Source organism: Heterodontus francisci, chromosome 7 (genome assembly GCF_036365525.1).
Source record: "Heterodontus francisci isolate sHetFra1 chromosome 7, sHetFra1.hap1, whole genome shotgun sequence".
NCBI lineage: Eukaryota > Metazoa > Chordata > Chondrichthyes > Heterodontiformes > Heterodontidae > Heterodontus > Heterodontus francisci.
The window spans coordinates 109,560,592-109,575,758 of NC_090377.1; the positions used below are offsets into that span (position 1 = coordinate 109,560,592).

The 15,167-nt window shown below is 43.6% G+C and overlaps 1 protein-coding gene across 2 annotated transcripts in view; it reads right to left on the reverse strand.

The window, feature by feature from the left end:
* vps8 (VPS8 subunit of CORVET complex) overlaps positions 1–15,167 on the reverse strand; it is a 715,536-nt gene that overhangs the window by 546,992 nt on the left and 153,377 nt on the right. For both annotated transcript variants that reach the window (XM_068035875.1, XM_068035876.1), the window contains exons 18-19: positions 14,849–14,895; positions 8,606–8,695 (exon numbers count right to left, since the gene is read on the reverse strand). In XM_068035875.1, the coding sequence (XP_067891976.1) occupies positions 8,606–8,695; positions 14,849–14,895 (137 nt within the window). The remainder of the gene's footprint in view (positions 1–8,605; positions 8,696–14,848; positions 14,896–15,167) is intronic.

The following is a 15,167-nucleotide window of genomic DNA, read 5'->3' on the forward strand; positions in this document are numbered from 1 at the left end:
TCCAGCTGTGGCCTAACTAGCATTTTATACAAGTCCATCATAACCTGTCTGCTCTTACATTCTGTACTCCCTAGGGTCCTACCATCCATTGTATATTCTGTTGCCTTATTCGTCCTCCCAAAATGTATCACCTCACACTTCTCAGGATTAAATTCCATTTGCCAATGCTCTGCCCATCTTTCCAGCCCATCTATATCGTCCTGTAATCCAAGGCTTTCCTCCTCACTATTTACGACACCACCAATTTTCGTGTCATCTGCAAACTTACTGATGATACCTCCTATATTCACATCTAATTCATTGATGTACACGACAAACAGCAAGGGTCCCAGCACCAATCCCTGCGGTACACCTTTGGTCATCGGCTTCCACTCACAAAAACAACCCTCCTGCCACTAAGCCAATTTTGGATCCAATGTGCCTGGATCCCATGGGCTCTTACCTTCTTAACCAATCTTCCATGCGGCACCTTATCAAAAGCCTTAACGAAGTCCATATAGACTACATCAACTGCCTCACCCTCATCTACACATCTAGTCACCTTCTTGAAAAATTCAATCCAGTTTGTTAGACACTATCTCCCCTTGACAAAGCCATGCTGACTATCCCTGATTAATCCCTGCCTCTCCAAGTGGAGATTAATCCTGTCCTTCAGAATTTTTTCCAATAGTTTCCCTACCACTGATGTTAGACTCACTGGCCTGTAATTACCTGGTCTAGCCCTGCTAACCTTCATGAATAATGGTACCACATTCGCTATCCTCCAGTCCTCTGGTACCTCTCCTGTGGCCAGAGAGGATTTGAAAATTTGTGTCAGAGCCCCTGCTATCTCCTCCCTTGCTTCACATAACAGCCTGGGCTACTTCTCATCTGGGCTTCGAGATTTGTCCACTTTTAAGCCCGCTAAAACAGCTAATACTTCCTCCCTTTCAATGCTAATTTGTTCAAGCATATCACAATTCCCCTCCCTGATCTCTACACCTACATCGTCCTTCTCCGCAGTGAACACAGATGAAAAGTAATCTTTTAAAACCTCACCTATGTCTCCGGCTCCACACACAGATCGTCACTTTGGTCCCTAATGGACCCTACGCTTCCCTTGGTTATCCTCTTGCCCTTAATATAATTATAAAGTGCCTTGGAATTTTCCTTTATCTTGCCCGCCACTGTTTTTTCATGTCCCCTCTTCGCTCTCCTAATTATTATTATTTTTTTATTTTTTTTTTTAAGTACCCCCCTACACTTTCTCTACTCCTCTAGGGCCTCTGCTGTTTTCAGCACTTTGAATCTGCCATAAGGCTCCTTTTTTTCCTGATCCAATCCTCTATATCCCTTGACATCCAGGGTTCCCTGGACTTGTTGGTCCTACCCTTCACCTTTATTGGAACATGTTGGCCCTGAACTCTATTTCCTTTTTGCATGACTCCCACTGCTCTGATGTAGACTTTCCGACAAGTAGCTGCTCCCAATCCACTTTGGCCAGATCTTGTTTTATCATATTGAAATTGGCCTTCCCCCAATTCAGTACCTTTATTTCCGGTCCCTCTTTGTCCTTTGCCATAACTACCTTAAATTTAGAGTTATGGTCACTATCCCCGAGATGTTCCCCCACTGACACTTCTACCACTTGTTCGGCTTCATTCCTGGGATTAGGTCCAGTACTGCCCCTTCTCTTGGAGGACATTCTACGTGCTGGCTCAAAAAGCTCTCCTGTATGCACCTAAAGAATTCCACCCCCTTTAAGCCTTTTGCACTAAGACTATACCAGTTGATACTGGGGAAGTTGAAATCCCCGACTATTACCACCCTATGATTTTTACACCTCTCTGAGATTTGCCTACATATCTGCTCCTCTATATCTCCCTGACTGTTTGGAGGCCTGTAGTACATTCCCAGCCAAGTGATTACCCCCTTTTTGTTTTTAAGTTCTATCCATAAGGCCTCATTTGAGGAACCGTCTAAGATATCATCCCGCCTAACAGCAGTAATTGACTCCTTGATCAATAGTGTAATGCCACCTCCTCTTTTACACCCTCCCATGCCATGCCTGAAGATTCTATACCCTGGAATATTGAGCTGCCCTTCCCTCAACCATGTCCAGCCACCATGATGGCCTCTCAAAGTGAAAGCAATAAAACCTCACTTCAATGCATTCAGCCTGTCGCCTCCTTTCCATCTGGGTTCTGTGTCTAACGCCCAGCTTAATCATGCTCTCTGGCCCATGTGAGATGCTTACCAAAGGAGAGCGGTGCCTACACTGGCAGCCCACTAAGGGAGAAGGGGGAAGACTGACTAGGCACTGTCATCGATTTGTAGTAAAGGTCAGAGCTGTTCTGAACTGTGCAACATTGCAAACTAACAAAACATGCAACTATTACTCGTGACTCACCAGAGAGACAGCAGAGAAACGTTCCAGTCGCTGTCAATACTCCTACTTCATAACAAATAGTTACCGTGTCAATACAGCAGGCAAAAAGGATCACAGATTTCATCTTAAAGATTTATTCTCAGAAACTGTCCTTCATGCAATTTTCTTCTGGTCCGACAATGTCCCTAATAATGAGTGACAGCTGCTTGAAGCAAATGCTCGCTTTTAAGACAGCATGCAAGGACCACAGCCGTCAGACTTGGTTTCCTTCAATTTTTCACGGCTACCAACACTTCGTCAGAATTTTAACTGCTTACAATGTTCATGCGTCAGTCAAGCTTAATGCTTACCTTAGAGGACTAGAAATCCCCTTAATTCCTCAATGTCACATATTCCAGCCTCAATTTTTCTGTGCCTACTGATTTTTGCTGAGCTCCTCTTTCAGCCCATTTAATTACTTCCTCTGTCTCAGTTAGGTTAATGAGAAGGGTCTTCTGCTGAAGGTCTTCAGCCTAGCTTATCAACGATTCAGAGAATTCATAATTTACACCAATTGCTATTCACCTAACCTGTGTTTGGGCACCTCAATGTAAAAGAGACCACTTTGTGGAACATCTCCTTTCTGTCCGCAAGTGTGACCCCGAGTTTCCAGTCGACTGTCATCTTAGTTCTCCATCTTGCTTCCACGCTGACCTCTCTGTCCTCAGCCTCTTGCAGTGTTCCAATGAAGCTCAACATAAGCTCGAGGAACAGCACCTCATCTTTTGACTAGGCATTTTGCAGCCTTCTGGACTCAACATTGCATTCAAGAATTTTAGTAATCTCTGCCCCCATTTTGTTTCCTTCATCTTTGCTGTTTTTGCCTTTTCACTTGTTCTTTTTTGCCACTGCTTTCGGATGGCAACTGCTCACGATCCTGCCATTCACACCTCCGCGAGACACATATTTTGTTTCTCTACTTGTCCCATTACCACTCCCTTTGGCCTTGCACCATAAACCCTTTTGTCATTTAATCTCGCCTGCCTTCCAACCTATCACAGACCTTCCCTTTTTTTCTTTTCTCTCACCCTCCCACCTTTCACTTGCTTAAAACCTATTACATCTAACTTTTCTGATCAAAGGTCATCTACCTGAAACATTAACTCTGTTTCGCTCACCACAGATGCTGCTCGACCTGCTGAGTATTTCCAGATTTTTCTGTTTTTTATTTCAGATTTCCAGCTTCACAGTATTTTGCTTTTGTATCAAGGTTCTCTTTGAAGTTCTCCTTAGCAAATTCTCTTCAAGTCAAGAGGTACATGAACTTCCTTTTTTTTAAAATTAATTTCAACATGCAGTATCTTGTAATTGCCTGAACTGAACTCCATTTTCCACTGATTTTCCCAGTTGCAAAGTCTGTCAAGCTCTCTTTGTAAGATCATGGCGGCCTCCCTCTAACTTAGTGTCACCTGTAAGCTAATTACATTGCATTGAGATTCTAGGTAATTTATATAAACCCAGCATAGGACTTTTGCCAGCATGGACGCCAAGCACATTCCCCTTAATATTCCGCTCTCCCCAACCCAGTTTGCCTTACAACTACTCACTGTCTTTGCCTATAGGCAGCAACTAATCCACAACCATTTCTTACCCTTGTGGCATTGATCTTAGATGCAAAGGAGTCTCTGATGTAGCATTTAAAGAAATCAAGGTGCACAATGTTAAAAGGATGCCCTCCCCAGCAATTGGGGATGTCATCTCCTCAAATTAGTCTAAAGGTTTGATCAGGAAAAATTCTACCCACACTGAAGCTATTTTGCTTATGCATTAGGTTATTTTACACAGCTATACACTTCCATTTTGTTCCTAATTATTCGTCCCATTAGATTTCCTATTATCGAGGGTAGGCTAATACCAATTGCTGGGTATGACTCTGTTGCTCTTCTCGCATACAGAAGCTATGGGGGCAATTTTAACTCCCTCAAAACAGAAGGGTTGGGTCAGTGTAAAAATGTTCAAAATCTCAAACCGATTCCAGCCCGCCTCCGACCTGCCCACTTCCAGATGAGACAGTGGCGGGGGTGTGGTGGGTGTGCAGGCAGCGAACCTGCTCCCTAGAGGTTGGTTAGCCATTTAAATATTGTAATGAGATTGGGAGCCTCATATTTAACCTGTCCTCCAGATTTTACACTTGCCAGCCATATTTCCCAGGACTTGGGAAACCCAGTAGCTCAAGGGAGGCTTCCAAGAGAAGGTAAGTTCCTTTACAGCACTGCTTGTGGGCCAGGAGGAGCAGGAGTGCTTCTTCCCAGCCCACCAAGCTACCTTCTTTGCTGCCATTGGCCTCCCCCTGCCACCCGCCAACCCCATCCCCACCATGACAACGACCCTCCCAAACCTAAGAACCATCCTACCAGATTGGACATCCGACACCTCCTCACCACCATGAACCCAAATGCTCCTGGGCAGCCTGCTCCAAATTGCATCCCACTCGACAGAGAGCCAAACCTGTCAGTTAAACTGGCTTCCAGGCAATGACGCTTTTGAAAAAAAATACACACAATGTGGAGTCAAAATTCCACAACATGCGGAGAAACCTGGACTTCCAGATAAACTCCTCCCACCCCGCTCACAAAAAGTGCCCCAGTATATACCAGGGTCCGTGTCCCATCTGACAGAACCTTCCGAGTGTTCAGTTTGCCCTCGAATGGACTGTCAGTGCTTCATATGTCTCTTCCCTTGTCTAAGTACCTGGAGGTACATTTCTTTCAATAAAAGAGATTTATTGATCCTTGCTTCACTGATATCAAAGTTCCAGAGTACACACAATGTGTGTTTAACAGTGGATAATATGTTAGTGCTCTCCCTGTTTAAAAAGAACCCCACAGTTACCACTCAGCATGCTATCTCTTGTTCAGTTTATGTCTATAGGAAATTAATAACCTAAAAAAATATAGGACCAGAAAAGAATGATCATCTGGTGAGCCCAAAACCAAACACCATTCAATCACACACTACTTGAAATATCTATCCAATTTTCCTTTAAATTTTTGCACATTATCCAGCTCCACTGGGCAGGTCATGCCATATGTAGTCAAGTCTAAACTGTCTGTGCATCTTCTCTCCTTCAAGTTTGAGTTTGCACCCCTGTTTCATAGAAAATAGGAGCAGGAGTAGGCCATTTGGGCCTGCACCGCCATTCAAAAAAGATCATGGCTGATCGTCTAATTCAGTACCCTGTTCCCGCTTTCGCCCCATATCCCTTCATCTCGTTGGCATTAATATATCTATCTCCTTCTTGAATATATTTAATGACTTGGCCTCCACTGCCTTCGGTAGAGAATTCACCCTCTGAGTGAAGCAATTTCTCCTTATCTCGATTCTAAATGGCATACCCCGTATCCTGAGACCGTGACCCCTGGTTCTGGACTCCCCAGCCATCAGGAACATCCTCCCTGCATCTAGCCTGTCTAGTTCTGTTAGAATTGTATAGGTTTCTATGAGATCCCCTCTCATTCTTCTAAACTCTAGTGAATTTAGGCCTAGTCGACCCAACCTCTCCTCATAAGTCAATCCTGCCATCCCAGGAATCAGCCTAGTAGATCTTCTTTGCACTCCCTCCATGGCAAGAACATCTTCCTCAGATAAGGAGAACAAAACTGCACACAATACTCCTGATGTGGTCTCGCAAAGGACCTGTATAACTGCAGTAAGACATCCTTGCTCCTGTACTCAAATACTCTTGCAATGAAGGCCAACATACCATTCGCCTTCCTATCTGCTTGCTGCACCTGAATGCTTGCTTTCAGCGACTGGTGTACAAGCACCCAGGTATCATTGCTCCTCCCCATTTCCCAATCTATCACCATTCAGATAATAATCTGCCTTTCTGTTTTTACAACCAAAGTGGATAACTTCACATTTATCCATGTTATACTGCATCTGCCATGCATTTGCCAGCTCACCCAACTTGTCCAAATCACATTGGAGCCTCTTTGCATCCTCCTCACAGCTCACATTCCCCTGCAGCTTTGTGTCATCTGCAAACTTGGAAATGTTACATTTAGTTCCCTCACCCAAGTCATTAAATATATATTGTGAATAGCTGGAGCCCAAGCACTGATCCCTGCGGTATCCTACTAGTCACTGCCATCCACCGGGAAAAAGACCCGTTTATTCCTACTCGGTTTCCTGTCTGTCAATCAATTCTCAATCCATGCCAGTATATTACCCCCAATCCCATGTCCTTTAATTTTGCACACTAACCCCTTACGTGGGACCTTATCAAAAGCCTTCTGAAAATCAAAATACACCACATCAGCTGGTTCTCCATAATCTATTCTACTAGTTACATCCTCAAACAACTCCAGTAGATTTGTTAATCATGATTTCCCTTTTGTAAACCCATGCTGACTTTGTCCAATCCCGTTTATACTTTCCAGGTGTTCTGCTATCACATTCTTTATAATTGACTCTAGCATTTTCCCCACTACTGATGTCAGGCTAACTGGTCTGTAGTTCCGTTTTTTCCCTCCCTCCTTTTTTAAATAGTGGGGTTACATTTGTCACCCTCCAATCTGTAGGAACTGCTCCAGAGTCTGCAGAATTTTGGAAGATGGCCATCAATACATCCTCTATTTCCAGGGTCACTTCCTTTAGTATTCTGGGATGTAGATTATCAGGCCCTGGGGATTTGTCAGCCTTTAACCCCATTAATTTCCCTAGCACTATTTTTTTTTACTAATACTGATTTCCTTCAGTTCCTCCCTCTCATCAGACCCTTGGTTCCCTAACGTGTCTGAGAGGTTATTTGTGTCCTCCTTTCTGAAGGCAGAACTAAAGTATGTGTTTAATTGTTCTGCCATTTCTTTGTTCCCAATTATAATTTCCACCATTTCTGACTGTAAGGAACCTATAATTGTCTTCACTAATCTTTTTCTCTTTACACATCTTTTTCTCTTTACACTTTTCTAGAGTTTGTGGCAAGCAAACATATTATCTCAGCTCAATATTTCTTTTCTTTTTAACAACTTAAATACCTTCCCTGATTCCAGGGTTTTTGCCTTCATTATCCTGTCCAATAATCTATTCCACATGCTAAACAACATTAACAAGTAAAAATCAATTTTAGTCATAGAAATATTTATGGAGATTTGGGGTTCCAGAAGCTCAGGTGTTCACAATTCATCCTTGTATCACAAACTATATGCCTAATACTCCATGATGATGCTTAAAAAAACAGATCGCATGTACAATCAGAATAAGAACCAAATATCACATCCTCATAACAGTAACAGAGTGTTCCCTCTCACCCCCACCTCTCCATTTCCACTTCCCTCTTTTCTTGGAGGCACTGAGACCTACTGAGGTATGGCTCACTGGCTGCTGGACACTTTATGGCACCTTGCCCAAGAAGCTACTTACTCTTCATGTAGGAGTCAGGGAGTGAGCATCAGCGGTCTACTCAGTTCATGGCCATTACAGCAGAGCTGGATACTGTTGATGCACAAATTACCCGTGTGCACTTTCAAAGAGAGAACACCCAAAAAAGGTCAGTACCAGGAAATCTGGTTAATTTTGCCACCCCTTTCTGGGCACTTTGGCAATAAGAATGCTACAGTTAGCCTGCTGAAATCAGGTACATAAGCACAGACTGGCTAACATGCCTTGCACCTTCTGATCTGTACGGTTCAGTTATATGCTGGACTTACCAACTGAACCAGTGAGCTGCAAGTAATCAAGGGTTGCACTGTACACTACTATTTTCTCATATTACTTGCTACACTCCATGTCCCTCTAGGTCCAATGTTCTTCAGCAGCCTTGCAGGATCCAAAGTGCCAATAGTGTCAATGGTCCCAAACAGTAAAGCAGACAGCAAAACATTAATACCCAAGACACAACATACAGGAAAATTCATAATCATCCTGGGAAACGGAAAACCTAAAAAGTGACAGTAATGGAGATAGGTGTTGATTACTACTATGCATGGGGAAAATGCACTAGTTGTATATTGATATGCTACAGAAGGCAAACATCATCGATGCAGTCAGCCCTGATAGCAAGTGCTACAGCACATCACTGTTCCATCAGACATGCAAGTTACAGAACTATGGCACCTGACATAACACTGCACACACGAAAATGAAAACTATCCATAAGCTCTAAACTCACGTGACCTGTTACCACCTTTCTGTGTACAATAATTGCAAGCTTTTTTAAAAAAAAAAAATTTTTTTTAAAGGCCAACATGCACTTGCCTCAAAATGCTGCTCCATAACTTGGATTTTGCCTTGTTCAGGACACTTCTTCAGAGCTCGGTCAGCATACTGAAGCAGAATTTCTGCCATCTGAAATAAAAATTTTGACGTAAATCAGTATTATTCCAATCTTCTACCCACAAACATCTGCAGCAACTCTCTGTGGCCTGATCACAACACCCACCTAGAGTGAGAATGGACAAGCAAAAGCTAGAAATGTTAGTGTTCTACAGAAGTAGGGAGGCGGTTCTAAGTTTTGTTCAAACATGTGAAGTCAGGAGACAAGTAGCAGAATGGACAGTAAGATGGCTAATAAACAGAAACCAGAGAATAGAGGTTAAAGATAGTTATTCAGACTGACAAATGGTGGGAAGTAGTGTTTGACAAGGATCGATGCTAGGCCCATTGTTGTTCACCATTTATATAAACAATTTGGACCAGGAACCAGATATATAATTTCAAAATTTACAATATCAAATCGGGGGGTGTGGTTAATACAAAGGATGACTGTGACAACATACAGGAAGACATTAATAAATTTGCAGAACGGCATGTGATCTTCAATACAGATAATTGCGAGGTGTTTATTTTGGTTGGGAAAAAAAGGCCACGTACTCTTTGGAAAGTACATGTCTAAATGGGGTAGAGAAGCAGAGGGATCTGGGGGGTGTACAAATACACAAATCATTAAATGTAGTGGTGCAGAATAATAAGGCTATAAAAAATGCAGACAAAGCATTGTTCACTTCTGGAGAGACAGAATTGAAAAGCAAATTTATATTAAACTTGTGTAGAACCTTGGTTTGACCATACTTGCAGAGTACTGGGGAGCTTTCTGGTTGCCATATTATAGAAAGGATAGAGAGGCACCCGAGAAGGCGCAGAAAAGATTTACTAGAACGATACCAGAACCAAGAGACTATGCTGACCTGTAAAGACTGAACAGGCTAGGGCTCTTTACTCCAGAAAAGAGAAGACTAAGGGGCGATCTGATAGAGATCTTTAAGATTAAGAGTAAAATAAAGTAGACGTAGAGAGGTGGTGTTTCCATTTTCAAGGGAGAGCAGAACTAGATGCCATAAACAGAAGTTTGTCTCTAATAAATGGACTGACTGGCCCGTTTTGGTGCAGTAAATTCTATGTAACAACTCTAAAAAGACAAGATACTCGTACTGAACTAGAAAGCACTCCCCCATGAGAGTATGAGAATGCAAATGGAAAGATTTAGAAAGGAAGAAACAATACCCCTTTTCAGTAATTTCAATAATATTAAATGTTAAAAAATGAAATGAAGTTTAACCTTTGACAGTACTTAACTCAACTGTCCTTTTGCAAGTATTTTGCTTCAACAGACAACTATTTCTTTAAATTCTTTACCCTCTTTTTTCCCCTTCCAAATAAAATTTAATTTTCTTCTCTCTTGGAGGCACTGAAGCTGGAATGGGGATTCACACAAGTTGGTACTTCATCCAAAAGCTCACTTTCACATCAGCTTTGGCAGACTATTCAAGGTGTAGGGTATCACAGCTGCACTCGATTCTATTCGCATTCATACACTTTTCAATTCAGGGAAATGGATCGGAATCAAGAGCAAAAACCCAGGCTGATTCTTTTCACCTCCCTAAGTCAGCTGAGTCAGATAACCCAACTCCTTCCTGGCCTGTACAGTTCTGGATCACTAAAATAAAAGCAAAATACTGCAGATGCTAGAAATCTGAAATAAAAACAGTAAGTGCTGGAAATACTCAGCAGGTCAGGTAGCATCTGTGGAGGGAGAAACAGAGGTAAAGTTTCAGATCTGTGACCTTTCATCAGAACTGGCAAAAGTAAGAAATGTAACAGGCTTTGAGCAAGTGAAAGCAGGGAGGGGGGTGGGGTGGGGGGGGGGGGAAGAAGAACAAAAGGGAAGGTCTGATAAGGCAGAGGGCAGGAGAGATTACATAACAAAGATGTCATCGGACAAAGGCAAAGAGCGTGATGAATGGTTGTGGTGAAAGACAAAGCATTAGTCTAGAGACAGTGTTAATGGCAGAATAACGAGCAGCTGTGTCCAAAAGCACATGAAAACCAGGCACATGGTTAAAAAATAAAATAATTTAATTTAAAAAAATAAAAAAAGGCCAGTCATGCTCTGAAATTGTTGAAATCAATGTTGAGTCCACAAGGCTGTAGAGTGCCTAATCAAAAGATGAGGTGCTGCTCGAGCTTGCGTTGAGCTCCACTGGAACACTGTAGCAGGCCAAGGACAGAAATGTGGGCACGAGAGCAGGTGGTATGTTGAAATGGCAAGCAACCGGAAGTTCGGGGTCATGCTTTCGGACTGAGCAGAGCTATTCTGCAAAGCGGTCACCCAATCTACGTTTGGTCTTCCCATTGTAGAGGCGACTGCACTGTGAGCAGTGAATACAGTATACTAAATTGAAGAAAGTACACGTAAATCACTGCTTCACCTGAACGGAGTGCTTGGGGCCTTGGATGGTGAGGAGAGAGGGGATAAAAAGGCCAGGTTTTACACCTCCTCTGATTGCATGGGAAGGGGCCATGGCAAGGGGACGCAATGTCAGGGGTGATGGAGGAGTGGACCAGGGTGTTGCGGAGGGATCGATCCCTTTGGAATGCTGACAGGGGAGGGGAAGGGAAGATGCGTTTGGTGGTGGCATCATGCTGGAGGTGGCAGAAATGGCAGAGGGTGATCCTTTGGACGTGGAGGCTGGTGGGGTGGAAAGTGAGGACAAGGGGAACCCTGTCGCGGTTCTGGGAGCGAGAGGAAGGGGTGAGGGTAGAGGTGCAGGAAATAGGTCAGCACGGTTGAGGGCCCTGTCAACCACAGTGGGGGGAATCTCCTCGGTTGAGGAAAAGGGAAGGCATGTCAGACGCGCTGTTGTGGAAGGTTGCATCATCAGAGTAGGTGCATCGGAGACAGAGAAACTGGGCAAATTGGATGGAGTTCTTACAGGAAACAGGGTGTGAGGAAGTGTAGTCAAGCCTGTTACATTTCTTAACTTTGTCAGTTCTGATGCAAGGTCACAGACCTGAAACGTTAACTCTGCTTCTCTCTCCACTGATGCTGTCTGCCCTGCTGAGTATTTCCAGCGCTTCCCGATTTTATTTCAGCTCTGGATCACAGCAGGCAGTGCACCCCCACCATCCATTAGGGAAGCATATTTCATTAAATTTGGATTAAAGTGTGCAACCTCTAAATTAAAAAAATAAAAATGAATATTTTGATTACATATTTTATTTTGCCTTTATTAACTGTAGATGACTGTACTGGCAACAATCAAGGAATGACAATATCAATGTAAACAAGCAGGAAGGAACAGTTGCTTAGCCGTTGTACAATGTGTCAACAAATTATATGACATGACTTCAATTTTCAAGGCCGTCTGATAAGAATGTTACGAAATGGAATGCAACTAGAGTCAGTCCTTTACGGCACCGGAGGCCATTCGGCCCATCGAGGCCGTGCCAGCTCTCCACGGAGCAATCCAATCAGTCCCAATCCTGCTCGATCCCCATAGCCCCGCCAGTTCAGTACTGGGACAGCTCCTATCAAAGTTACAAATGGCATCCTATGTGACTGTGACAAAGGTAAACTTTCCCCTCTTGACCTGTCTGCAGTCTTTGACACTAACATTCACGCCACACAAATGACGGGCAATGACTATCTCCAACAAGATAAAACCTAACCATCTCCCCATGACATTCAACGGCATTACCATCACTGAATCCCCCACCGTCATTGTCCTGGGGGTTACCATTGACCAGAACCTAAACAGAACCAGCCATATAAATACTGTGGCTACAAGAGCAGGTCAGAGGCTGTGAATTCTGCAGCAAGTAACCCACCTCTTGACTCCCCAATACCTGTCCACTATCGAAAAGGCACAAGTCAGGAGTGTGATTGAATACTCTCCACTTGCCTGGATGAGTACGGCTCCAACAACACTCAAGAGGCACGACACCATCAGGACAAAGTAGCCCATTTGATCGGCACCTCATCCACCACCTTAAGCATTCACTCCCTACGCATAGTGGTAGCAGTTTGTACCATCTACAAAATGCACTGCAGCAACTCACCAAGGCTCCTTTGACAGCACCTTCCCAACCCACAACCCCTTCTACCTGGAAGGACAAAAGGCAGCAGAGGCGCAGGAATATCACCATCTGCAAGATCCCCCCCAAGCCACACACCATCCCAAATTAGAAATATATCACCATTCCTTCACTGTCGTTGGATCAAAATCCTAGAATCCCTTCTCTAACAGCACTGCGTGTACCCGCACCAGATGGACTGCAGCAGTTTAAGGCGGCGGCTCACCACCACCTTCTCAAGGGCAATTAAGGATGGGCAGTAAATACCGGCCTTGCCAGCGACACCCACATTGCACGAATTGAACAAAAAAAATGGCTGACCACACCATCCTGCTCCAATGCCTCTCCACTGTTGCCAAGCTGGGTGGTACTGCTCTCACCTGGTTCCATCCTGATCTATCTAATGTAGCCAGAGAATCACTTGCAATGGCTTCTCTTCCTGCTCCCACACAGTTACCTGTGGATTTCGTCATGGATCATTCCTTGGTCCCCTCCTGTTTCTGATCTACATGCTGCCCCCCGACAACATCATCCAAATGCAGAGCGCTATTTTTCACATGTACACTAATGACACCCAGCTCTACCGCACCATCATCTCTCTCGCCTCCTCCACTTTTGCGAAATTATCAGACTGGATGAGCAAAAATTTCCTCCAATTAAATATTGGGAATACTGAAGCCATCATTTTCATTCCCGAGCTACTGACTCCATTCCTCTCGTTGGCAACAGTTCAAGATTAAGCCAGTCTGTTCGCAACCTTAGTGTCACATTTGACCCAGAGATCAGCCTCCAACCTCATATTCGTGCCATCAATGAAACCACCTATTTCAACCTCCATAACATCGCCTGACGTCACCCCGTCTCAGATCATCTGCTGCTGAAACCCTCAATTATGCCTTCATTATCTCTAGACTTGACTATTTCGATGCACTGCAGGCTGGTTTCCTACATTCTACCCTCCGTAATCTTGAGGTGATCCAAAACTCTGAGGCTTGTGTCTTAACTTGCACCAAGTCCTGTTCTCCTATCACCTCTGTGCTCGTTGACCTCCATTGGCTTCCAATCAAGCAACGTCTTGATTTTAAAATTCCCCCCTTGTTTTCAAATCACTCCAAGGCCTCACCCCGTCCCTATCTCTGTAATCTCCTCCAGTCCCACAACTCTCCTAGATATCTGCACTCTTAAGCATCCCCGATTTTAATCGCTTCACCATTGGCGGCCGTGCTTTCAGTTGCCTGTACTCTAAGCTCTGGAATACCCTCCCTACACCTCTCCCCTTCAACATCTCCTTTAAGACGCTCCTTAAAAACTACCTCTTTGACCAAGCTTTTGGTCATCTGTCCTACTACCTCCTTATGCGGCTCAGTGTCATATTTTGTTTTATAATGCTCCTGGAACGTGCCTTAGGATGTTTTATTACGTTAAAGGTGCTATATAAATAAAAGTTGTTGTTATTGTTACTTACTGGATAAACTTGTTGAGCCATTTGGACGTAACCAGGGAAACCTTTTCATGCTATTCTATGTTCTTAATGCAACTGATAGTTTGTTAATGGGTTTGAATGCTTGACTTGGTGGGATGGAGAAGGCCTTTTCTGTGTCATATTGTGATAGCAACAAGGCAACTAAATCAATTTCTTTCACTTTTTCATTCAATTTAAACCAGACTTCTTTAGAGCTAGAGTAAGAATTCTTTACCAGAGAATTATACCATCAAAGGGCTATGCTCATTTGATAAACTCATTTACCAGCGGTTTCTTATGTCACAGAGCAAGGAACCCCAGTGGTGGCCCACTGAATCTCACAATAGTGAGTCACAGACCTCTGCCTCCAAATTATCACATGGTGGTTTACTGATACACCTGTGGAGAGTAAAGCCAAAGCATTCTATGCACCTTGACTTTCCAACGGAGAGAGGTTTAGTAGTGATACATTGCAAAAGTTTCATCACTCCTGGGCAAAGTTAAGATCAAAAAACAAAATTTGGATATACAAATTTATGAGGCCTTCAACTGCGCAGTTGCAATCAACAGCTCATTGTGTGGCAAAAAGAGGTCCTGAGCATTCAATCTGCTATTTAACACTACCCTCATTAGCTTCAGGGAGATAAACAAAACAAGATGAATCTCATTAATAAGCAATACTTCACCCGATCAGCCACGACACCCTTCCGCTTGCTCTGATCTCCAAACAAGCCTAACAATAAAGAGAAAAGGCTAATTAGATTATACAGGCTTCAAAGAACTTGCAACTGCACTGTGAATAGTCAATGGGGAAATGTGGAATATACAAGTTGGGAACGAGGAACCAGGTAGCAGCGTTAGAACACTGTGCTTTCACCTCCAGGAGCACAAAATTTAGTGAAACAAGCTTGCAGCAGTCTAACTCTAGTTGCTAGTGGCCATAAGTGCCCAAGACAACAGTGCCACATGAATTCAGCACTAAATTGACAGTCTGACAAAGAGGCC